This window comes from Asterias rubens, chromosome 1 (genome assembly GCF_902459465.1).
Source record: "Asterias rubens chromosome 1, eAstRub1.3, whole genome shotgun sequence".
NCBI classification, from domain to species: Eukaryota; Metazoa; Echinodermata; class Asteroidea; order Forcipulatida; family Asteriidae; genus Asterias; species Asterias rubens.
This window is the reverse complement of record NC_047062.1, coordinates 9710313-9735285: the sequence shown is the minus strand read 5'-3', so window position 1 is coordinate 9735285 and position 24973 is coordinate 9710313. Positions and strand designations below refer to the sequence as shown.

The 24973-nt window shown below is 38.2% G+C and overlaps 1 protein-coding gene and 1 non-coding gene across 2 annotated transcripts; one reads left to right on the top strand and one right to left on the bottom strand.

The window, feature by feature from the left end:
• The first annotated feature begins 2941 nt into the window (after positions 1 to 2941).
• Positions 2942 to 24016, top strand: LOC117288949 (WD repeat-containing protein 26-like). Its single transcript, XM_033769829.1, has 13 exons — positions 2942 to 3409; positions 6967 to 7066; positions 7268 to 7324; positions 10049 to 10185; positions 12612 to 12709; positions 13560 to 13722; positions 14355 to 14493; positions 14903 to 15043; positions 15336 to 15455; positions 15814 to 15959; positions 18597 to 18805; positions 20357 to 20521; positions 21843 to 24016. The coding sequence occupies exons 1-13, from the start codon at positions 3165 to 3167 to the stop codon at positions 21866 to 21868; spliced, it is 1746 nt and encodes a 581-aa protein (XP_033625720.1). The 5' UTR covers positions 2942 to 3164; the 3' UTR covers positions 21869 to 24016.
• Positions 4402 to 4474, bottom strand: Trnan-guu. The gene has a single exon. It is a non-coding gene; the product is annotated as a tRNA-Asn (tRNA).
• Positions 24017 to 24973: the final 957 nt, after the last annotated feature.

Genomic DNA, 24973 nt, shown 5'->3' with positions numbered 1-24973 from the left:
CTGCCTTTAAACAAGCTCATTATTTAATTTAAGTCTGAAAGCTTACTGATCATGAAGGTGGTACAAAAAACATTTGGTTTCCCTGTGAAATGTACCCCTCTGAAATGAAGTCATTTGAAATGAAAACTATCTAAAAACCTTTAAAAAATACAACAGCAGATTTTGGTTTGTTACAACCAAAACTAAGGACAATCTGTTAACATGCTGAAAATTAGGCATGTTTTTTTTTCACAATTTGTCATTTCATGATGGTTGATCACACAAAACAAGAACACTGTGGACAACTATTTCGTTAGCTCTATCCATCCTGTATAATACCTTAAAGATCGATAATTGAAAAGAAGTCACTCATAATAATTGTTCACTTCATGTAAGTGAAAGATACAGTGACAACCGTACACATCTCACTGGTTGATACTATGCATACCACAGTAATTTGATCCTTTGTGTAAATTTAGGAATTATGTGCCTACATGGATTATGCAGAATTAACAATTTAAGAATAAAACCACATCACAGTTTTATTCTTAAGCAGTATATAAACAAATACCATTTGTTATTGGTCTGATCCCTGTAGGAATTGGGATTTGCTGGAGTTCAAGTTTAAAGTTTCTATATACATGTCTGGTTTTATGGAGAAGGTTACGATCATGTCTATTAACTTGGTATTGAATATTCAAATGTATTGCATAATGTTCTTAACCATTCAGTCTTTGCAAGCTGACCGTAGATAGTGTTTTCCCGCGTTCAGTGTTCTCAAACATCAAGTGTTGTGATAATATTTTGACTTAACTTCATTCATATTTCAAAATGGAAAACTTTTCAGCCAATTGTTTTCGTGTTTGAGCTATTGTTATAAGTGCCTTTTTGTGACAAATGCCATCTCTAAATTTCTTAGAATTGGTCACAATTTTCCATGCAAATTGCTCATTGGAATTTCTTCCCGTTATTCAATCAATTTATCGTTTAAAGGAATTGGATAAATAAACTGGAATCCAAAATGTGTATCATGAAAGAGTCTGACATCATGATTGAAGGACCTGGCTAAGCCCAGCGTGTCGATCCACAACATTCTGTTGAATAAAAAAAAAGCCGCTACTAATTTTTTCTTGAAGAGTAAATTTTGACATTTGGCACCGATAACTACAAATTTCCCCTCTTATGACACACTGGAAAGGGTGTGATTCTATGGTGAATTAGTGCAACATTTACCAACATGTGAAAATATCATTAAAAATAGTGGTTATGTTTGTTATTAAAGAGGAAGAGCAGTTTGTACTGTGTCAGGAATGTTAATATGCACATTCATATCAGGTTGATTTTGAACTTGAAATCAGACACTGATCTTCAAATACTAATACCTGTGCCCTGTGAGTATGGACATAATTATTTGGCACTGGTATTAACTTTGTAATCGGTGTGCTTTCAGGTGTGAAAGGGTTTTCTTAATAATCGTATATCTTGTCTTTAAATTTCTTTGGAATGATGGATTTGACCGTATCATGCCAGAGAGCTATGTAGATTTCTTTTGAAGCAGAGTTGATCAGTTAGTGCCAACTGTATTCTACATGATTTACAAACTTTTAAATAATAATAATTAATGTTTTAAAACAAAAAAATATTTGTTCAGCCAAAACCTCATAAGGTTTCAGCAATATACCATCTTCAGTTACGTTTTTGTTTCATCCTTGTACAATTTCATTCACAATTATTATGTATAAAATTTATACTTTTTTTTGTTTCGTTTATAACTTTTCTTCCAAATGATATTTTGTAAAGCCTTTGGGTGATGGGATAGGAGAATTAGAGATGGTCCACTGCCAAAAAACAAACGGGATGAAGGAATTGATTTTTTGTTTCTTAATCCCACCACGTAAATTTGATTCTGAAGCGCTTTTGTTAAGGGGTTTTGTAAATAAAATTTGCATAGATGTTTTTCTTATGTAAATGCACTACCATGTAAAACTGAAGCTTTGCCTGAATTTATTATTTGTTTCCTTTTTTTTCTGCTAATAAACATTTTGAAACATTGTGATACTTTTGATCAGACTTCATGTAATGCAAGATTATCAAATTTTATTTTTGAAGTATGAAAATATCTCATGCATAATTTGTCTTCTGTATTTATTGTTATTGTTTTGTTTTGTTTTCTTTTTTTTTGGGGGGGGGGGTGGGGGATGGGGTTGATTGCCCTTGATCAGTTCTGGTTGTTGCTTTGTGGCAATCACAATTGACATATTAATTTGTTAAAAATTTAACCAATCTTATTTTGTACAAAGGTAAAGTTAAACTGGAGGACTATTGTCCCTCAAATGAAAAAAAATGGACAACCTGCTGCATAGCGGTTATACTGCATTACAAAATATTTCTCATTATCAACTTTTTGTGCAGAAGTGATGAATAAAGTGAGAATTACTTGTCATTAAATTTAAAATCGTTTGAGATTGTGTTTTTTTGTGTATACAAACGTTTTATTTATTTTGAATAATAACAATTTGATAGTGATCACCATGATAGTGATTCAGTGGGTAATAATCATTTCAATGGTCAGAATTCCAGGGTTTATGATTGGAAAGCTTTAGAACTGGTTGCGATGGTGACAGAACTGAGAAATAATGTTGATGATGAGGTCATGATGAGGTCATGGTGGTGACTTCAGGAATGTATTGGTGGTGATATGATGATGGAGTCATACTTGTCACCAATCCAGCTTGACCAATGTCCCAAATCCAACTTGACTCTAAATAAAATAGTTATTCTGATTTTTGTTGTTGATAAAATGTCGTCATAATTTACAAAAAGTGCGGTTCCTTGACCAACAAAGCGTATTTAAATACCCAATATAAACGTATGACGTCATCAAAGGCGTTTGCAGCTGTTTATTGTGCGTACATAATGAACGTGTTAATATGTGATGTATACAAACTTGGCATAGGTACGTGCATTACTACGTCGTATGTGTACGATTCAGTGTAGATAGTGAAGCTTCAATTCTGCTGCACAAAACTGTAAACAAAACCAAGAATTACATCCGTTTTTACTTCCGCAATGTGCTAAATTTCTTTGTCTTTGGGTTGGTCGCAATACTGGCATCGTCGTCGGACTCAGACAGCGGTGGGTTGTCTCCTCCACCGGTGAAAAAACAACGCCTTTCTGCGGCCGCAATGCAGGCCAATGCCACTTCAGCAGGGCCCGGCTCGACCGCAGCGGTACACAATGGAGACACTGTGCTGAACAGCAACGGGGCAAATATGGCCTCGGAGCCGGTCAGTAATGGCGAGGCGGCCCGTGCTGCAGGACCGTCTTCTTCCGATGGAATTGCCCGTAATCCCCGGGCCAAGCAGCTGTCCCAATGTGACAGAGACATTGTGAGACTTATTGGGCAACATTTAAAAGAACTGGGCCTGAAGTAAGTGCCTGGTGAATCTGTGAAAACAAAGAAAACATCTCATTGTTTTTTTCATCCCTTTATTTATGTGTGATCACAGTTCATCACAACAAACAATAACATGACATGAGTTTGCATTTTTGTACCTAACCCATCATACAACAGTCAATACATGTCAAACACAGTTCAAGAAACACATGAATTTCGTACTAACTAAACTAACGGGTGTTGTGTGTTATTAATTTTTAATGTTATATTTTTATATTAGTTGCGATGATTACAACTTGGTCATAAGTTAGTGTTTTTGTGTTTGGAATTGTGCAATGTTATTTGTTATTTTTATTTGCAAAGATATGTAACTGATGTTCACAAAAGTAATGAGTGAAGGAAAGGAATATTTCAAGTGTAGGCCTATTGTTTGCATTGTGAACAAGCAAAGGAAATCAAAACTGATCAGGAAGGATTCAACACAATCCAAGACATGAAACGTCTTTGGTTCCATGAATTAAAAACACTGAACACGGAAAATATGCTTAATTAATCCAACTGCCACTATAGACTCTAGAATAGTCTATCATTTCCTCTAACTGTCAAACAGGACAGTTTTGGGGTTAGAATGAGTGGAAAATTGGCGTTCTGATACAGCATTAAGAATAAAATATATCTGTTCATGCATGTTTTTGTTTGTTTATTTCGGACTGTTTACAAGTTTGTCACTAAAAGGTTTAGTACTCTCTCAGTATCGTTCCTTTATAACCATTGGGAGGATTGTGGGTTACGATTATCGCAACTAATAATAATATTAAAAAATGTATCCTCCAGTCGTAGATCACCACCAATTACTCCTAGAACTATGTGGTTCGTTCCGCTACGGTCTCCACGATAGTGGAACGAAACTTCATTGGTCTAGCAGGAGTAGCCACTAATGTACTACTTCTAGAAGCTATCAATATAAACCACAAGGGAAACTGACTGGGGAAATTTTGAAATGATTTTGGGGTTGACCAAAGAATTGACTAGAGTGGGATTCGAACCAACGACCTCCGGATTAACATGCCGGCGCTCTACCAACTGAGCTATCTAGCCCTATTGGCGGGGTCCCTATTTTGTCAATATCTTTGTTCGGGGGTGCCAGTCAGAAGCCATACAACCGTTAACTGCCGTGTAGCCAGGGATCACACCCAAATTAGGATACAACCTGGGAAGCGGCAGCCAGGGGATCACCTTAAATGTTAAGGGGATGCGACTTTTTGTTTCAGATATCAATATAAACCACAAGGGAAACTGGGTAAATTTTGAAATGATTTTGGGGTTGAACAAAGAATTGACTCCAGTCAATAGTTATAGCCTTATAGTTTCTAGAACTACTAATGTACCATGCCTTCCTTTTCCCGCAATGACATTAATTGTGAACCAACTGTTCGACCATTCACTAGAACATTGAAACAATTATTGTACCATGAGTGACAAGTCCACAGTGTCAAGTCCGAGTCAATGAGTCATGATATTGATAGTTGAGTCTGAGTCTAGGCTAGATAGACCTATCACCTGCCTATCACGGTGCAGCTATCTTTTTTTACATGTAAGCAGTATTTTCTGCCTTAAAAAAAGTCTGTAATTTAATCTAGGCTTTTTAGCACACAATAAAACTGCTTAACAAATAAAAATCTTGCTTGAAGCAGAGTAGGTTTAGTCAGCCAATATACCATGAAATGCACACTGTGTCTGACTGGCTCCCTGCTCTTTTACTGCTAAGCAGTACCGCTAAGCAGAAACTTGTCAGCTGCTTTTAACAGCTTTATAAAATTAGGCCCCATTTACATGCACGTATAGTGTTTATCAGCCATGTTGATTGTTGTTAATGTAGGAAATTCTGTGTCTTATTGATTTTACTGTTTAGTAAGTTGTAAGTTCAAAGTTGAAAGATTTCTGAAACAGATGGTTTGTTTCAGAATGAGAAGTTAGAAGGAATTATAAATAAATAGTAAATTTGCAGGTACAACCACACTGTGTGTATAACCATGTGTGGTTGTACCTGCACGTTTACTTTTTATTTAAAGACTGTGGACACTATTGGTGATTGTCAAAGATTAGCCTTCACAGTTGGAGTATCTCAACATATGCATAAAATAACGAACATGTGAAAATTTTTGCTCAATCAGTCATCGAAGTTGCGAGATAATAATGAAAGAAAAATAACCCTTGTCACACGAAGTTGTGTGCGTTTTAATGGTTGATTTCGAGACCTCAAGTTCTAAGCTTGGGGTCTCGAAATCAAATTTGTGGAAAATTACTTCTTTCTCGAAAACTATGGCACTTCAGAGGGAGCCGTTTCTCACAATGTTTTATACCATCAACCTCTCCCCATTACTTGTCACCAGGAAAGGTTTTATGCCAATAATTATTTTGAGTAATTACCAATAGTGTCCACTGCCTTTAAATAGGGCCTACATGTGTAGTTCCTTCTTATTTCTCCACACCCTGCAAAGCTTCAAACAATACTTAGAATGAGAATTATTGATCCAAATTACTCATTGACCGAGTTTGAACCCAGAGGATTTGGAACGCTCCACTTTGAATCATATTACATCCAACCCATTAAAACAACAGCTATTTAGAATTTGGTTTGCTGAATGGTCTGAAAATGGGTTGAATTTTTTTACAATCAATATCAACAAATCGAGTAAAAGAAACTCATTAAAAAAAAATCATTATTCTGATAACTTTGGTCAAAGTAGAGTGGGGAACATCTCAAAACAAGTTCAGCTGTTAGTTTCACAATGAATGTAAGTTTTCAGATTTCTACCATTGTAGTAGGCTATCTTGCCTATCAGGAAATGCTTTGAAATGTAGTGTACATGGCTATTGTTGTTAACAAAGGGACATGGTCTTACTCTGTATTGTATGAAATGTACTGTAGCCCATTTGAAAACCAGGGCTTCTGCTTAAAATTGCCAGAATGGGGTCAAGGGTTATTTTCCTTAAACAATGGGTATGTGACCCCAAAGAATTGGACTTCAACTTTGTTTGGTGTATTATATTTGCAATCAATCACAGACTGCCGTCTGACTTCTGAGTTGGGACTTACTCTTCCAGATAACTGCAAGAGATTACTAATTATGTCTGTACCTAAGAATTAAAATTGTCGCTCCATCTTGAATATCTGACATAATCTTCAAATGGTTGTTACTGATATCGGGATTCATTCTTTCATTCATTCATTCATTTTTGTTTACCAACTAGTAGCACATAGCTGACCTATGTGGCATTAACTACAATGTCAACACATTACAATAGTACACTATCTTGTTTCAATCTCATGTTTAAAAAGTAATGTGTGGGAGCCATGGGTTTTTGAAAATGTTTGAATATGTGCAAGACTCTACGCAGAATCGATCCTAGTATATACATATCCTAGTATATAACATATACATTTTCCAGAAGACGGTCGGAGCACACTGACTGTCTAACAGTACAAACCAGTGCTTCTCAGAGCCACCATCACTCACTAAGAGATTTTACATGGTGTCACCGCAAACCTTACTGACTTATTATACATTGTGTTTTGAACCATACAGCCAGACAGTGGAGCAGCTCATGCTGGAGTCGGATTGCAGACTGGAAGATCCATCTGCTTCAAAGTTCCGTTCCCATGTCATGGCTGGGGAATTCAGCAAGGTATGGAACAGGACTTGGTCAACCTATTAAAGTCTCATGGTTGAGAATGCATTTTAAACTGGGTTACAAAGCTTTCTCTTAATTTGATTATGATCTTGTAACAGTAAACATTTTGAACCAAAAACCTTTGTCTTGTAGACCCCCCCCCCCCACCCTGCTGAGATATAATGCAAATTAGTTTTTTCTTCTTTTTTTGGTCAGGCTGAAGAAGATTTAGAGGAGCTGACACCCCAGATGTCTTGCCCACAAAGTCTAATGGTAAGAACCAAGTGTTGTCTCATTTATTTTGGTTTGACCCACTCGGCATTTTCTCTGTGCGCTCTGAGTCTTTTTGAGAAAATATCCATAGGCAACTCTTATGGGATTTGAACCCATGATCCAAGAAAACTAGTGTGGGTGCGAATCCCGGTCGTGACACTTGTGTCCTTGAGCAAGATACTTTACTATAATTGCTTCTCTTCACCCAGGGGTATAAATGGGTACCTGCGAGGGTAGAGGTTGATATTGTGAATGAAAAGCCTTCGGAGCGCCACGGCAGCTTGGGGCTGTATACTTCCGGTTAGCGGGCCAGTAAGTGAACAGCTGTTCGCACTTGGATTAATTTGTGCAGGTAATTTAAAAGGGGCCTTTCTTAAACCTCGGCATGGGCTCCGGCTCAGGCCAGGCTTGGGCTCTGCGCACTTTGTATAAGCAGGTGAAACACAGCTATGCTTATAAACTGCATTGTTGGAGCAGCGCGTATTGAATGTGGTGGTTCGAACATCGGCAGACCTTTTAGAAATAAGTCACGTGACAGTATTGTTAAGTTACCGGAGTGGTGCGTTCGCATTGGACTTTTTGTCCCTGTTAAGTTTTAACATTGTTGAGTTATTGCTGTTACTGTCGTTGAGCATTTCTGTCAGTAAAGCTTCTCAGATTGTTTACTATTTATTAAGGATTATTCTTCCTGTGTAGACATTATTCGCTCTTGATGTTCAGTGATCTAAAAAATTCTACCATTCGGAATGAAATGTCGTTAGTTTGATTGTTTTGGACACTATTGGTAATTGTCAAAGACCAGTCTTCTCACTTGGTGTTTCTCAACATATGCATAAAATAACAAACCTGTGAAAATATGAGCTCAATTGGTCGTCAAAGTTGCGAGCTAATAATGAAAAAAAAATCACCCTTGTCAAATGACAAAGTTGCGTGCTTTCAGGTATGCTTGATTTTGAGACCTCAAATTTTAATTCTGAGGTCTTGAAATCAAATTCGTGGAAAAGTACTTCACTTCAAAGGGAGCTGATTCTCACAATGTTTTATATTACCAACCTCTCCCCATTACTCGTTACCAAGCAAGGTTTTATGATAACAATTTTTTTGAGTAATTACCAATAGTGTCGACCTCTGCCTTTAAAGGCAGTGGACACTATTGGTAATTACTCAAAATAATTATTGGCATAAAACCTTACTTGGCAACGAGTAATGGGGTGAGACTGATGGTATAAAAAAACATTGTGAGAAACAGCTCCCTCTGAAGTGACCTAGTTTTGGAGAAAAAAGTAATTTTCCACGAATTTTATTTCAAGACCTCACGTTTAGAACTTGAGGCCTCGAAATCAACCATCTAAACACACACAACTTTGTGTGACAAGGGTGTTTTTTTCTTTCATTATTATCTCGCAAGTTCGATGACCAATTGAGCTCAAATTTTCACAGGTAGGTTAAATTATGCATATGTTGAGATACACCAACTGTGAAGGCTAGTGCTTGATAATTACCAATAGTGTCCACTGCCTTTAAGACAATCCAATGGTTAAAAAAAGACCAAATGTATAATTTTCCTCCAAGAAGCATGGGAAAAACACCCAAGTCCCTAGAACTGTAAGTCATTTGAACCAGGCATTTAAGATGGACAATTTAACCCATTGCATCTGATTGTGAGCCAAGTCAACTTCCTAGCAGAAATTAACGTGTAATTTGCACCTGATGTGCCGTTAATTACGGCTGCATTGGCAGAGTGACGTGGTCTAATCTGTTGTAATATGCCAGGATGTCCATGTTGTGTGACGAGATGTTAACCATATGGAATGATGCATTTCCTCATCATTTCCTCTGTTTTATATCACCCAATTTCAGAAAGGTGTTCTAGCAGAAAATGCTGCTAAGCGAATATCTTTCCTGAACAAAAAATGAGTGGAGCACCAATCACAAAATTGGAATTTCGGCTGGTAACCTGTTTCTGCTAAGCATTATTTTTCAGTGCTTAGCAAGTTAGCAGGCTGTATGAAATTGAACACAAAATTTAGATCACTGTAAAGCCTTGATTACTTTTGTAATTGCTTATATAGATTTATAAATAATTAATAATACGACTTTCTCAAGAAATATGCTTACAAGTGTAGACACTATTGGTCGGCAAACATCAGAGTCGTGTGCTAGGCAGATGCACAAACGCGTACGCGTTAACTTCCTTATAGCATAGAGCAAGGCAGCCTTGCTCTATGCTTATAGGCCCTGACAAAAATTGTGGATGTTCTCTCATTTTGCCAAATAGTGTTAGTGTGCACGTATGATGTGCAATTTGCATATATTTCACACTTAAAGCTAATTAGCAAAGTTCTTTGTTCATTTACACTGTATGTTAAATGCAACAAATGACTTCACGCACAACTTCATGTCATTAAAATTAAACCCACGGTTAAAGCAAGGCTTCGTACACACACGTGTTTGCCTGTAACTCATGGGTGTATGGGGACCCTTTGGATGGTTGAGGGGGCAGAGGGGTTGAATTGCCCAAATTTGTACCCAGATCTAAAAAATTAAGTATAAATTACCTTATACCAGGTCAGAAGTCTTCCTTCCTTCAGCTCCCTTGAGTTATTTTCATCTTGTAGCCCCTAGTACCAAGTTGCTATTGGACTTGTTTTGAGCCAACTTGCATTTAAAGAAAAACAAAAACAATAAACTTAAATATTTTGTTTTCTCTTTTCCTCTCAACAGAAGATGAAGTTCTTGCTTCTGGAGCAGAAGTACTTGGAGTATCTCGAGGAGACTAAAATATTAGAAGCTTTACAGTGTCTACGCCAAGAGCTGACTCCGCTCAAGTTCAATACAGAAAGAGTTCATGTACTCAGTGGGTAAGAGTCATAGTCATTTGCCTATTGTTACTTCTGCCATTAGTTGATCAATTATTTTGTAGAACTACCTCGTGCAAATAGAAGCAGCACCTATATATTAAAGACCATACAAAATGGTACCAAAAACTTTCACCATTTTAAACAATGTGAAAAATGCGAAAAAGTGCTTCAGGTCTGCCTGCACGCAGCCAAAACTCAAACAAAAGCCGTCGGGTGCATTTTGAGAAAGGCTGGAAAGCTGATGTCACTGGACGTAGGAGATAACCAAACGACTGTTTACTGCGCCGCGGATAAGCCATGTAGTAAATGGTGTACATGGAACATGTGACGATCACGCATCACACACCATACACACACACAACATCAACACACAGCCACAATAAAAAATAAAGCCAACATTTCTGAAAGCGAACTCGATAATGAAGAGGTATTAAATGCAAGCTGTGAACAGTTGTATTGTTAATCATCTCCATTCGATGAGGATGACTCTGAGGTGGAATCTGAGGAAATTTTGGGGTTGGAACCCTATCAGTTTGAGCAAGAATTAGCCGACGACGACGAACCTGCGGGCCCGAAGATACATGATAATAAATGCAGAAGATCTTGAACACAAGCGGGACAATACAGAATGGTATACATTTACCTCACCTTTTTCTTAGATTCTAACGAATAAACTTGTAAAACAGACACCGTGAAATTTTGCAAACATGACTAATAGTTTCACTGTCCTTTCCCTATGGTTTCATGAAGTGTACTTATCATGGCAATTAGGAAAACGATCTAGGTCTTCCGCAAGCTGTGTGTATGAAACCAGACTACACGTACAGCGAGAAGCTTTGCAAGAGTGAGTCCACAACCAGACCATTGCTGTACACTAGCGGGTCGTGTGCAGGCGGCAGCGAAGAAACCCGAAGAAACCCGAAGAAACCACACGTCCAGTGTCGTCACTATTTTTGGCAATATGTTAGCTGCCACCATCGTTGAAAGGCGCTCGTGTTTGGGGAAGCCCTTATATAGCGGGGCAATTTTTCGCCGCGTATTTAATTTTTTTTCTTAAACACAAGATGAGTGTAAAAATCTAGGAATATGGTAAGGTACTAAAAAACAGATCTTTTAAATGTAGACGGCTGAAGGGGGGTATTTTGTATGGTCTTTAAGGAAGGTAGTGGTAGCCCTATAAATAATTACTCAAAATAATTACTGGCATAAAAACTTACTTGGTGACAAGTAATGGGGAGCTGTTGATAGTATAAAACATTGTGAGAAACGGCTTCCTAACCTAGTTTTCGAGAAAAAAGTAATTTTCTACGATTTTGATTTTGAGACCTCAGATTTAGAATTTGAGGTCTCGAAATCAAGCATCTGAAAGCACACAACTTTGTGTGACAAGGGTATTTGTTCTTTCATTATTATCACGCAACTAATCACGCAACTTTGAGCTAAAATTTTCAGAGGTTTGTTATTTTATGTATATGTTGAGATACACTAAGTGAGTAGACTGGTCTTTGACAATTACCAATAGTGTCCAGGGTCTTTAAAGACTAGCAAATTACAACAAAAATTCTTAAGCGGTCGTAGCAATAAATAATTTTCATCAGGTGCAATGAAGGGGATGAGCCAAAATGTTGTATACCAATATGTTGTATACCTGATACACACGAAAGTTACGGGTGAATGAATTCAATATCAAAGGGTACAGTACTGTAGTTGGTTATAGGGCATTTACATTTGGTAGTGGGACAGGGAACAATGGTCCCTATTAAGTTCTTGATCAATACAATTCATGGTCCCTATTAAGTTCTTGATCAATACAATTCAGGTTCCTGATGATTTGGGCTAATTTTATGGGCTATCATGAGGAAACTGCTGGTTTACATGTTTGTGGGGTATAATTTGAAAAGATTAAGTCTTGTAGACAGTTACATTTCTTGCTTTTTAGTAGGATTTATTATATTATGTGTTGCACTTCATGCGATGTAAATAAACCTTTTCCGGTTCACCAGGACATAATTTCATATAATCTGCTTAAGCACAAAACATTGCTTAACAAATTCCTACTAAGCAGAAATGAGCAGGATATCAGTCACAAATGGTACATGTGACGTTGTTTTTCTGCTGGTTACCTTCTAGTAAGCATAATGTTGTTGTGCTTAGCTTATTGTTGTGCTTAAGCAACTCTGGGCCGTGTGTCTTTAAAAAAAGATGTTTACATTTTGTTTTACCCCCATTCATACAACAAATAATTTCAATTAATATTACACGAGGCAATTGAGAAAAACAAAATGAACTGAACTAAACAAAATTAAATGTGTCCAAAATTAAATAAATTGGTATGGATCGGGGTGCTGTTCAAGAGAAGGACAAGGCCTTCAGTCAGTGGAGCACCCATAAGAATAAGATCCAATTTATCATTGTTGTTTGATTAGATTTCTAATGTGTACGAGTAATGAGGAGCTACATAGGAGGGCTGACTGGGCTGGTAAGGGTCAGGCTTCAAGGATTAAACTGATGGAACAGCTACAAGGTAAGAACAGTCTCACAGATTGGAATCTTGATCGTCAATTCAGGACTAAAACAAAAACCACTAGACCACTGTTCAGAGTCCAGTCATTTTAGACTTTGGCCAAAATGTCCACAACTGCCTTGTCCTTCCATATGTGTGGGTGTCAGCTTGTGTGTGTGCAATCACTTCCTGAGCTATAACTCGAGAAGGACTTAAAATATTGACTCCAAACTTGGTGTGTGGACTGGTCTTGGGATCCCCCAGAAGCCTATTGTTTTTGGACCCCAAAAGTTAAATATTAAGGTCATTTTTTGCTCAACCGTAAGAAATTGTGTCCGAGCTATAACTCCCTAAATTATAACACCATCTTTATCAAACAAAGACTGCTACCGTTACTCCTTGTATCCAAGAACTATACCAATCTGGAACTCACTCCCGTCACAGGTTAAATCAGCCCCATACGCCAATAATTGTAAGTCCCTCCTTGAAAATATCGGTGTGTTTGTCAACACACCGTTCATGTTCAAAATACTTTACAAATGTATACTTCAGTTTTTCAATTTAAACCTGGAGAAGTCACCCGAACATTCGATAAATCTACTCCGCGGTAGTAGAATAAAAAAAGACATTTCTCTAAGAACGAACTCTACCCGGCAAGTAGATACACACATGGTGTTATACCGCAAACCAAATACATGTATATTGATACCTCACCATGCAATGCCTCAAATCATATAATTTAAACCTCCCCCGAATTAGCAAACTATAAACTAATTCAGTTGTGTAAAATTAACAAAGAGACTCTTTATGGAGCATTCCAGACATGATTTTTGAAGTGGTTTTGCCTCTTTAATCTCTCCTGTATCTACAGCTTTCTTGCCTCCATCAGTGATGCTACCCCCTAGACGGTTATACACCCTCCTCAGTCAGGCAGTAGAGCTACAGAAGCACCGCTGCCCGTATCATAACACCTCTATCAAGAATGATGATTCTCTTCAAACAGTCTCGCTACTGCATGATCATATATGCAGTCGGTAAGTTCCCCCGGGGGGGGGGGGGGGGGGGGGGGTCCAAGGCGTCCCTTGCTGAGAGGGGCTTAGAGTCGTTTGCTAGGGCAGTATTAGATTGATATTATTTCATTTGTATTCATCCGTGCTGATGAAATAGCTAAGTTCTTGTGTGAAAAGTACAAAAGTTACTTAAATGATATTTAGAATATTTTTTATGACACACATTTATTGAATGAGCTGTTGGATTACGTATGAACCTTTTATACCCTGTTACTCGGCCATTTATTATGTACACACCATCTTAACTTCCTATGAACTCCCCAAGAAGGCATCGCAACAAGATGAATCAATTGCAAGGCAGTCTCTGCCCTTGCATTTGCCCGTTTACTCCTGGGTGAAGCGAAGCAATGTGCTCAAGGACATAGGTGTTATGACTGTGGCATGTCGTGGCCAAGCTGTCAAGTGCACTGGACTCAAGCTCTGGTGTTTCTGACCAGCATAGTGTGAGTTCATGTCCCGTTCTTGACACTTGTGTCCTTAAGCATTAGACATTAAGGTTATTGCTTTGTCCTTCAGATAGATCATAAAGCCATTGGTCATGTTGCGATTCTCTACATGCTAATAACTGTTCTCTGTTATATTTGTATTTTAATCAGAAACCAGTTTCCATCTAAAGCCAGACAGGTTCTTCATGACCACTGCGATGAGGTCTGGTTCTGTAAATTTTCTCCTGATGGTAACAAATTGGCTACAGGGTCTAAGGATACCACCGTTATCATATGGGATGTGAATAAGGTAAGATCGGTACCAATGGAACAAAGCTGTCAAACACAGCACTTGCTGAGCTCAGAGAAATATTGCTTTGTGGGAATTGGTTTAGCAGCTGAAAATCAATATCATCATCATTTTTGAAACAGGTTCCCTGTTTTCATTTCGCTTAGCAAACAAATTTGCTTATACCAATTTTGTTTTGTAATGAACAATTGCCCAGACTCTGTTTGCTTGGCTATCTTTTTAGTAGAAGACTATACAAACTGCACTAGTGACCTTATAGTCTTGAGCCGACGGGAACATTTAATTCACAGCATAATTAACATTTTCATGAGATGCCTGCATCCCTCCTCAACTTAGCCCAGTCCCAGGAAAGTTCTCCCCGTGACCTTCTCTCTTTCTCTCTCTCCCCCTCTGCGGTCACCTCATGTAGGAAACATTAGAGTTAAAAGCTGTCAGAACACTTGAGGGGCACTCCTATGGTGTGTCTTTCCTAGCCTGGAGCCCAGACAGCAAGTATCTGATAGCCTGTGGACCAGAAGACTGCTCAGAGCTATGGGTCTGGAATGTAGAGGTAATTGGTTATCGTTTTTAGCTTTAATGCTGAGTTACTTTTACTTTTTTCTAGTCTACTATTTTCTTTATTTGTTCATTGTATTTGGAGCAAATCTTTTTTCACATGTTGATGTCCATCTTTGAACTGTAATATTTTTTGTGGGTTGAATTTTAACAATTTTGATTTCCGTTTCCGTTTTTATGTTTTTTTTGTTTCAATTTGATTGTTGGTGTGTGAGTTGAACCGAGAGTACATAAATGTATCGATTTTTTTTCTCAATATTCATATGCATTTTATTTTGAACTGACAGACAGGAGACAGTAAAACTAAAATCAGTCAGTCTCCTGAGGATAGTCTAACCAGCGCATCTTGGAATGTGGATTGTAAACGCTTTGTGTCTGGAGGCACAAGAGGGCAGTTCTATCAATGCGTAAGTCTCATTTATAATTGCCAAATCACATTGCAGCATTCTCTCTTTACCACTTACTGCGGGGGTTTTCACAGTGGATGCTTGGGTTTCCAAAATCTTACTGTGTTGACCGGCGGGATTAATTTTGACTCGCACCTGAGTGATATGCCTCAGGATTATTTTTCACAGGACTTTGAAAAGTACCGAGTGTACAGTGCTGAATACATATTGGTGTATGGGTAAAACTTAAATAATATTATTTATCCCTGATGCAAAATTAACATATTTGAGCAATGTACATGGGAACCCAAAATGTATTCAATATTTGCACTTTTTTGCTGCAAGATTTGCCCATTAAACTCTTACAATTTTTCTGCAGGATTTAGACGGCAATGTACTGGATTCCTGGGAGGGTGTTAGGGTCCAATGCCTGTGTATGAAAGGAGACACTAGCACCGTCCTAGCAGCAGACACACACCATCGCATCAGAGCCTACAACTTTGAGGATCTCACGGACCAACATGTGTAAGTGACCATTAAGCATTGTAATCAAGGCAGTTTTTTTCTCAGGTCAAGTCAAGGTACATAATCTCCCAAAATAAGCTCACTGCCATAATAATAAAAGTAATAATAATAATAATAATAATAATAATAATAATATTCAAGACTTTTAATGGGTACATATCCACCCTGCGGGGTGTTCAAGGCGCAGTAAAGGCCAAAAACAAAATGAAAGAAAAACAGACACAACAAAATTAGTACTTGAAAACCTGTGACATAAGATAAGTTTTGAGAAGAGATTTGAATCTTGTGGTACAAAGACAGGATCTAAGATTAAGTGGGAGATAGTTCCAGATGCGTTGCGCTGCTGAATAAAAAGACCTGTCTCGATGCGCAAACAAGTACCGTAATTTTCGGATTATAAACCGCGGTTTATATGTTGATTTTGACATTTTTTTGAACCCCTGCGGTTTATTCTCCGGGCGGCTTGTAGGCCGACGTATAAATATTTAAGAGAAAAACGGCATTTTTAAAAAGAAAGATCGTATGTAAAACATTCTAAATATTTTTTTTTTTTAAGAAACGAGAACAAAAACCTGCAAAACATGCCTGTGTGATGACAAAGTCCTGTTGAAAATCCCACCCCATTTGTATTCCGTGTTTCCTTTGTAAAACGTTAATCAACCGCCGTCGCCCGTCCGCGCCCCCTCGCTCAGCGAAACTCAGACTAGACTGGTCCCCGTCTATTTATCCTAGCAATATATATATGCTGACGTCAGACATTCAGGCTGCACTCGTGTGAGAGCGAAATAGACTGGTCCCCTGTCTATTTATCTTACGATCTCTACATACTGACGTCAGACTTCCAGGCTACACTCGTGACAGCCAGCGGTTTCTTCAGCTCAACCACAACATCAGAATGGTGAATGAACGTACACAAAGAACTATGCAGCGCCTAGACCTTTTCGCAAATACCGGGGCGCGCGCGTAAAGCTTGGAATTAGGTGCATTGTGGTCTTGCTGGTATCCAAATTTGATCCATATATATCCCACAATGCACCTCATTCAACAGTCTGCGCTTGCGCATTGGTATTTGCGATAAGGTCTCTGGGATCAAACAAAACGTGTTCAAACCGCCCTCATTGTTGAGTCCATTAACCTTGAACATGTAGCGGCACTTGTGTAAACTCTCTGAAGGGCAGAGTTTCTTATTTACTACTGGTCTCACAATATTGGGCGTGATTTTAAATAAAGGGTTCTTTTAATGCTAAATCTTGTTGGGTTTTAAATAAAGGGTTTTTATTAATTGTAATGAATTGGGGATTTAAATGGATGCCAGAATAATCGGGCATGCTACACCGCTTATACTATTACTATTAATATTTTTAGGTTCTCTCTTTTTGTTTTTTAATAAATGGCTTCGAACGGATTTGGTTTATTAATCAAAGGTATTTTTTTGTAACTTTATAATTTATCGGGATTCAACAGGGGTTGTGTTTATTAAATAAGGGGATTTTTCTTTGTTCAGGGGCCAGGTAATCCACTTTGTTTTTAATATTTTATTATTTCACTTTGCACGGTTATCTCTTTTTGGAAGTAGTGGTAGCTCTGAAAAGAACTGTTGGTTTTGTTGGATGTCTTGATCTATCTGGTTTCTTACAAATTGAAACCCTCGAAGTCGCTGTCTTCGCTGTCGCTGCAAAACAGAGCGGCTAGCTCCTCACACAAAAAAGATAACAAAAAGATTGCTATCCTATAATAGATCTTTTCAATTACGATCAATAGTGTAAACTTAAATACATTTCAACTTTAATTACGACGCAACTCGCGCATTGTGGCAACTATACAAGACTGACTGATGTGCCACCCGTCCGTCACTGCACATCGCCACAAAGAGGACCGCAAACAAGCACGGCCCCTTTGTGCGCATGCTGTGATTGGCCGTTTGATGATTGGCCGGTGGTAGTTCCATTCATAAAATCTTGGCTAGACTTCGGACGGATCGGCTCCCTATTGTACAACACATAGCCTGAACGTCTGACCCACACTTCGCGGATTGTGGCCAAGTCTAATCAAACGTGAACAACTTTTGTCAATAGAGGGCGATGCGATGCAGGGCAAAGTTCAACTATTCTAGGTGTGCGTTGTCGACCGATCTTTGATTCACGGAGATTTGTTGCCAAAGAAGTTCACAAAACATGGTCAACACAACCGATCATCAAAATATAAATTCAAATTCTGGAAAAGGGTTGTTGATGGAAACAAAGGATAATTCAGGACTGATAGTGTGAAATAAAAAAATCACCCGTAACGCGGCAGGTTTGTGTACTTCACTTCCGTGTTTTAGGTTAGTTTGTTTTCATGTTTTGTTTTTTTTTGGTCGCGGTTTATACTCCGCGCGGCATATACGCCGACATTAAATTTTTTTTTGTATATTTTGAGGAAGTGCGGTTTATACTCCGCGCGGTTTATAATCCGAAAATTACGGTACATGTATACACTGTGCTTGCACGTGCATAGGCAGGTGCACCCATGTGTCTGAATATCCTTACAGCTTTAACATTCGGCTTAATAACGAGCATTCTCTACATCGGGATCTTTGGCATTAATACAAACTATTTTCAATCCCTCTCTCTGACTCGCTGTCTCTTTCTTACACAGAATCCAAGAAGACCATTCAATAATGTCATTCACCATCAGCACCAACCAGCGGCAAGCTCTGCTGAGTGTAGCCTACCAAGGGGTTCATCTCTGGGACATCAAGGATAAAGTCCTGGTGCGCAAGTTTCAGGGAGTCACCCACGGGTTTTACACCATCCATTCATGCTTTGGAGGTGTCAATGAGAAGTTCATAGCAAGCGGAAGTGAAGGCAAGTAACACACTAATGACATGTAACAATACTACTAACTTCGTTTTTGGTTTTTGCTCATATACACTGATGTTTGTATACTCAGTAATTTCCCAAGTCCTGTGAAAAAATCACAGGCATATTACTCGGGAGTGATTCAAACCCATGACCTTTGCAATTCTAGAGCAGTGTCTTACCAGCAAGACCACCCATAATTGCCCGGTAGCTGAAGGCATTTTGAAGCCTAGGTTTTAGCAGCGATTACTGCAAACAATTTAATAGATGTTAAATAAGGGAATCAATGTGTGGTGTAGAGGTTTTCAACTAGTGTTTTTAACCCAACGAGGCCTGGTTCTTGATAACTTTACCGAGACAAAGTCGAGGTTAATTATCAAGAACCAGGCCTCGGCGGGTTTAAACCACTGGTTGAAAACCTCTCCAACACACTTTGATTCCCATTCATAAATACCTTTTCGGTCAAAAAACATTAACACTTTTTGGTCAAAAAGTAAAATAAATGCATTTATTATAATTGTTCAATGATTTCTTTCAACACAACACCCCTCCAGCTATGAAATGGTAAGGCCCTCAGGTAAACAACTCCTTATGAGGGATGCTGTGTGCGTCGCGCGGATTGCGTGATGTGGCACAACTATCCCGGCCGTTGCTCTCGACCAATAGGAATGAAGAAACTGTCTTATAAGCACAGGTGCAAGCGCGCGTGTCACGCCTATGTTTCAACACTTGTTTCAACACTTTTTACAAGAATTCATTAACAAAGGTTTATACACACCCACGTGACGCGCTCTCCACCAATAGGAATAGCGAAACTGTCTGAGATATTTATGAATGTAATCTTATGTAATGCACTTACCTACCAATAAGGGAGTGCATGGCTGAATGGTCTACTGCCCAATTTTTTGAGTGGCTTGAACTGTTCTGCCATCTTTTTGCTAATTTGTTGCATTATCTCTTTGTTTGCATGTCTGTCTGTTTGTTTTGTTTCTGTCTAGCTGTGTGTCTGTCTAGCTGGTTTTTGCAAGCTGAACTGCTTATAGCCCCATTTGTGATGTGTGATGGGCTTGTAAACTTTTTTTTTCTTCTTACATTTATGTAATTTTTTACCCTTTTAACTGTTTACTGCATGTAAATGGGGGGGGGGGGGGTTAATTAATAGTTGTATTGTATTGTGTTGTATTATGTTTTATTCCAAACTGGAACACACCCCGTAACCCTGGGGAGGGTAACAATAATATAAAAACAAAATACAGTTAATGAATAAGTCATATGGAAAGGAATTTAACTTTGAACAAATATACAAGGAGATCTAGACTAAACAAAATATACCAAACCGAGTTGTACACATGATGAGTCAAAAATTGAATAAATAGGGATGAATGGGGGTGCCATCCGAGAGAAGGGCAAGGCCTTCTGTAGCACCCAAATACAAATAAGTAGATAATAGCAGTTAAGAGTAAACTTGTAAACAATGTGACAGTGTGACCATTGGTGTGCAAGGGCTAAATAACCTAATACTGTATTTTTGTCTACTTGTGTTGCCTTTGTTGATAGATAACAACGTATACATTTGGCACATCAAGGATGAGATGCCTATTGCTGTACTACAGGGGCATACAAGGACAGTCAACTGTGTATCCTGGAATCCAGTGCTTCCAAACATGCTTGTCAGTGTATCAGATGATTGTACCATAAGAGTCTGGGGACCTGATGACTCCGGTAAGGATTTCAGGCTAGTTGCCTTATAAGTTTGTACCTCTGGCAATGTCTGAATCACACTTAAACTCCATTTGTTGAGTGTATAATCAAAGAAACTGATTGTCTTTGTATAGAGCATCTTGCAGTGCCTCTGACAAACAATTGTTTTTTAATAATATATATTTTTAAATTTTGGTAAAACAGTCATCTTACATGTATCTATCTGGTCTCTGTCATTGTTTTGTCCTTGTCCTGCCCAAGTCATTGTCTGTCATAGGGAGAAGCATAACATCATTATGCTTCACTTTTTTCCTACATGTTGGCTATGATTATGTAATGATGTATGGTTAAAGGCAGTGGACACTATTTGGTAATTACTCAAAATAATTATTAGCATAAAACCTTACTTGGTGACGAGTAATGGGGAGAGGTTGATGGTATAAAACATTGTGAGAAACAGCTCCCTCTGAAGTGACGTAGTTTTCGAGAAAGAAGTAATTTTCAATGAATTTGATTTCGAGACCTCAAGTTTAGAATTTGAGGTCTTGAAATCAAGCATCTGAAAGCACACCACTTCGTGTGACAAGGGTGTTTTTTCATTCATTATTATCTTGCAACTTCAACGACCGATCGAGCTCAAATTTTCACAGGTTTGTTATTTTATGCATATGTTCAGATACACCAAGTGAGAAGACTTGTCTTTGACAACTACCAATAGTGTCCACTGTCTTTAAGGGAACTTGATATTTTTGAAGATTTGTGTTTTTATTGCTTTGTTTGTTATGTGACATTAATTAGTTCACACATTCATACTAATGTACTTGTAAATAATCTGTACCTGTCTTTATAACTGCCATCATGTAATAAATGTTTATTGAATTGAGTTGAATTGAATTTGTTGCAGCGCCACCCTGCATTGAAGGATGCCTTCATTTTGCAGTAAAATTTATAAACTTTTTTTGTCACAGGTTTTTAACCCTTGTTCTTTATCTTATGGTGTTTTCTTTTTACGCTTGTATTTTTGAGATGCTGTGAAAAATATATGTTGGAACAGGAACGGAAGCCTGTAGGCATACACATAATCAGTGACCACTTGTATGCAGTGACTTGCAAGCAGGGCTATAATATAGCATGTTGTTTCACTAGTTTGCTAAACATTAACACAGGTCAACATTTTATCACATGCAACATTTTGTTTTAATTACCTATAAATACAAAAAACAATATTAATAATTCTCAAAGCAGGTTCTGGTCAGCGTCAAATGATAACCAATTGTTTTAAAACAGAGGTGCCATTCTGTTCATGATCTCTAAATGATGATTTTTTTCTTGGTGATTTCAGATGGTGATGGCAGTACGGAGGTATGATGTTAAACCTTAAGGGTGATGGGATGAACTCTTAGGCTCCTCACCCTTCTTAATACCTACCAAGACAAGCGTGAGATGACATCGTCGTATTATACCAAACTCGCTTTAGACTATTCCTGTGTTTTTTTTTATACACAAATGTTTTTAGGTGGTAGAGTTGACGGACGGAGACAATACAGTATTGGGGTACCCCATCAATTGATGGAAATGTTCTGTGGAGGAAGTCACAGCTATTCCAGCATGATGATGATTAATATGGAAAGGACTGTGTACTTATTGAGAGAGCGGATTGCTGCTTTTTTTTCCAAACTGCCGACGCTTTTCTTCACGATGACGTGGTGTGGACTCAGGACTGTACCTTTAATACGCAGGGCAAAACATCTACATTTTTCGCAGTATGCAGAACATGTTGTGCATGCTACACGTTGAACGATTGAATGTTTTGAATGAACTCAGAGTGTTTTTAAAATCAATAGAAAACAAAATGGTGTTGAAAGAGAGTGTGTTTCATCATGGCTGATAAAGCGACTGATTTGGGGGATAATGCTGCATTTTGTAATGAGACTGTAATCTGCTGGACCGATAGCTAAATGGAGGAGCAAAGAAGCATGGATAGGAGTTGTTGCCTATTACATTGCACCTGTTTTTACCTCGGCAGTGACTTATTTTTCAAAGGGAGGCTGCGACACATGCTAGCAGCAGCAAAACAGAAGGCTTAGAATTATTCTGTAACACTGCAGCTTCTTTCTGACACGCTGAGGCACGGCAAGAGTTGCTTGTTCTTTTGTATGGAGAATGGAGACTATGTTGGACCAACACTAAGTATGGACTGGACTGAGTAGTTTATGTGTCTCACTGCGTTTTAAAAAACAAAACCAACCATTACTTGTATTAATTCATCTACGAAATTTTCTCAATGTGGACAAGTCTATATGTAGAATCTGGTATATAAGTTGGGTTATTTTTAATTCTGTGTTTTCCCTCCAATCCTTTTTGAGAGTTGACGTACGGGTGGAGATGATGAACAGAAACAGCGCCCTCTTCAGCTTGGTGGTAGGATCAGGAACTGATACAATAGATTATAAAGGGTATCGGTAGTTGTTACCTCTCCTGACCTCGCCTCGCATTTTGCATAGAGATCAAGGGAGATCGCGACTTGCAGTGATCCCTTAGATTCTACCATTCCTTCACGGATGTGTCGTCTTGTGTAATTATTACAATTATGTAGGTTCATGTTGCAGTCATGTGCATGTAGGACCTCACCACAAAAAAAAAGAAGAGTTGTATTTGTACATTTGTACAGATCTATGTGGCTTTATTAAGGTAGTATTTTATTAGTGCTAGGTCTACGTTATAATTCTTGATGATTATTCAGTGTATGGTACACCCAAGCATGCAAGTTTTGTATTAAAAAAAAGAAGTCAAAATCATGTGATGGCTGCAGGAAAAACGAGATGGATCGAGTTGATTATCCCCCCTTAAAATTATTTGATTTGAAACATTTCAGATAAATTTCAAGACGTGTCAAATGCTCCTTGACAAGACCGTTGACTAGATCCACTGAGGTTTTTCAAGCAAGTAGGGGGGGGGGGGGGGGCCAATCAAACCGTCTTCTACAGTAAACCCCAATGATTTTGAGGGATGAATAAATTATGCCAGCCTGCATAATATCATGTGGTGAATGCTTGTATATGTACACAGTTCACAGATAGTTTGGGTACCATACACAAGTGCATTTAAACGATTTCAAATGATTGGTCATGACTTACTGGAAAGTGATAACAAGAGTAGGAGGGCTAAGTTGGATTGTTAATACATCAGGGCCCAATTTCACAGCTCTGCTTACTGTAAGTGTAAGCAAAGAATCAGCGCGTGCAGAAGCAGGGAATTCTGTGCTTGCTTCAAGCGTAATTCATTGGTTAGCTGGATACTTTGGCTTGTGACAGCCTTCCTCCATGTTACTAGGCACTCTTCGCTTACACAGCTAGAAATTGGGCGCTTGCATAGTAAGCGGAGAATAGTGATCGTGAATGCAGAATTTGGCCTTAAGCAAAGCCATGAAATTGGGCCCTGCTCATCTTAGGAGTGATTTGAATTCAATGGAAACTTCTAGTAATAAAACATTTCTCCAACTGACTGGATGCTCAATTTTTGGCAATGTGTAGGATGCATTTCTTGAATCAAATCTTATTAATTTCTTCACTCAGCAAAATTTGTCTCTGGGCAATCACAGACTTTTTAAGAAATTTTTTCTTCTTCAAAAATTGCAATTTTTGTGAGAATGTGCCATGTCGAATACGGGCAGAGAGTACCCCTACTTGTCCCTATAATTTACCACACCAATTTTCCCTTTGTTCAGAACAACCCACCACCTTAGATTACCTAAATATTTCCTGATTTTCAAAGGACACAATGACGACACAATAGAAGGGGGGGGGGACACACACACCACCATGCCCCTAATGCAGCACCAAATGTGCATGCCGACACCTACAGGTAGCAAAGTCTCCCAACTCTTTGCCCATCACTACAACTACAAGGTTTAAAAGATTTGGGAATAATTTTACAGCAATATCATAGACGTGTAGGTCATATCTTCATTTTGAACTTTGTTTCACTGATGTAAAGGATTCCTTGAGATTTTCAGAAAGCTGTTAGGCTAAAAAAAGTCTTGAAATGTTTTATATTGTTAAAGTTTTTTATGTCCCATCTTTTGAAATCTCTCGACCTTAATACACAAACATGACTGACTGAAACGTGATTTTGTCAAATATTCTTTGTCTTTTATTAAAGATTTCAATAAATTTACTATAATAAATCTCAATTACAAACTTTTAAAGCAGATACAAATCTAATCCATTTCACAAATTATCTGGAAACATTACAAAACTGATTCATTTGCTCCTGAATTACTTCTTTTACCGTTGGGTAAAAGACTCTACAGTACTGTCTAGGATTGTGCTAAAAACGTCTTTGCCAAATTAAATTTTTAAGAGGGTCCTTGGGATCAAGACACCTTCTCTAGAAGGTCTTGCGTTTAAATCCCATCTGAGGTTCTCAAGGAATTTCTGCTTCAGACTCGGAAAGCACCGTGTAAACAATGGT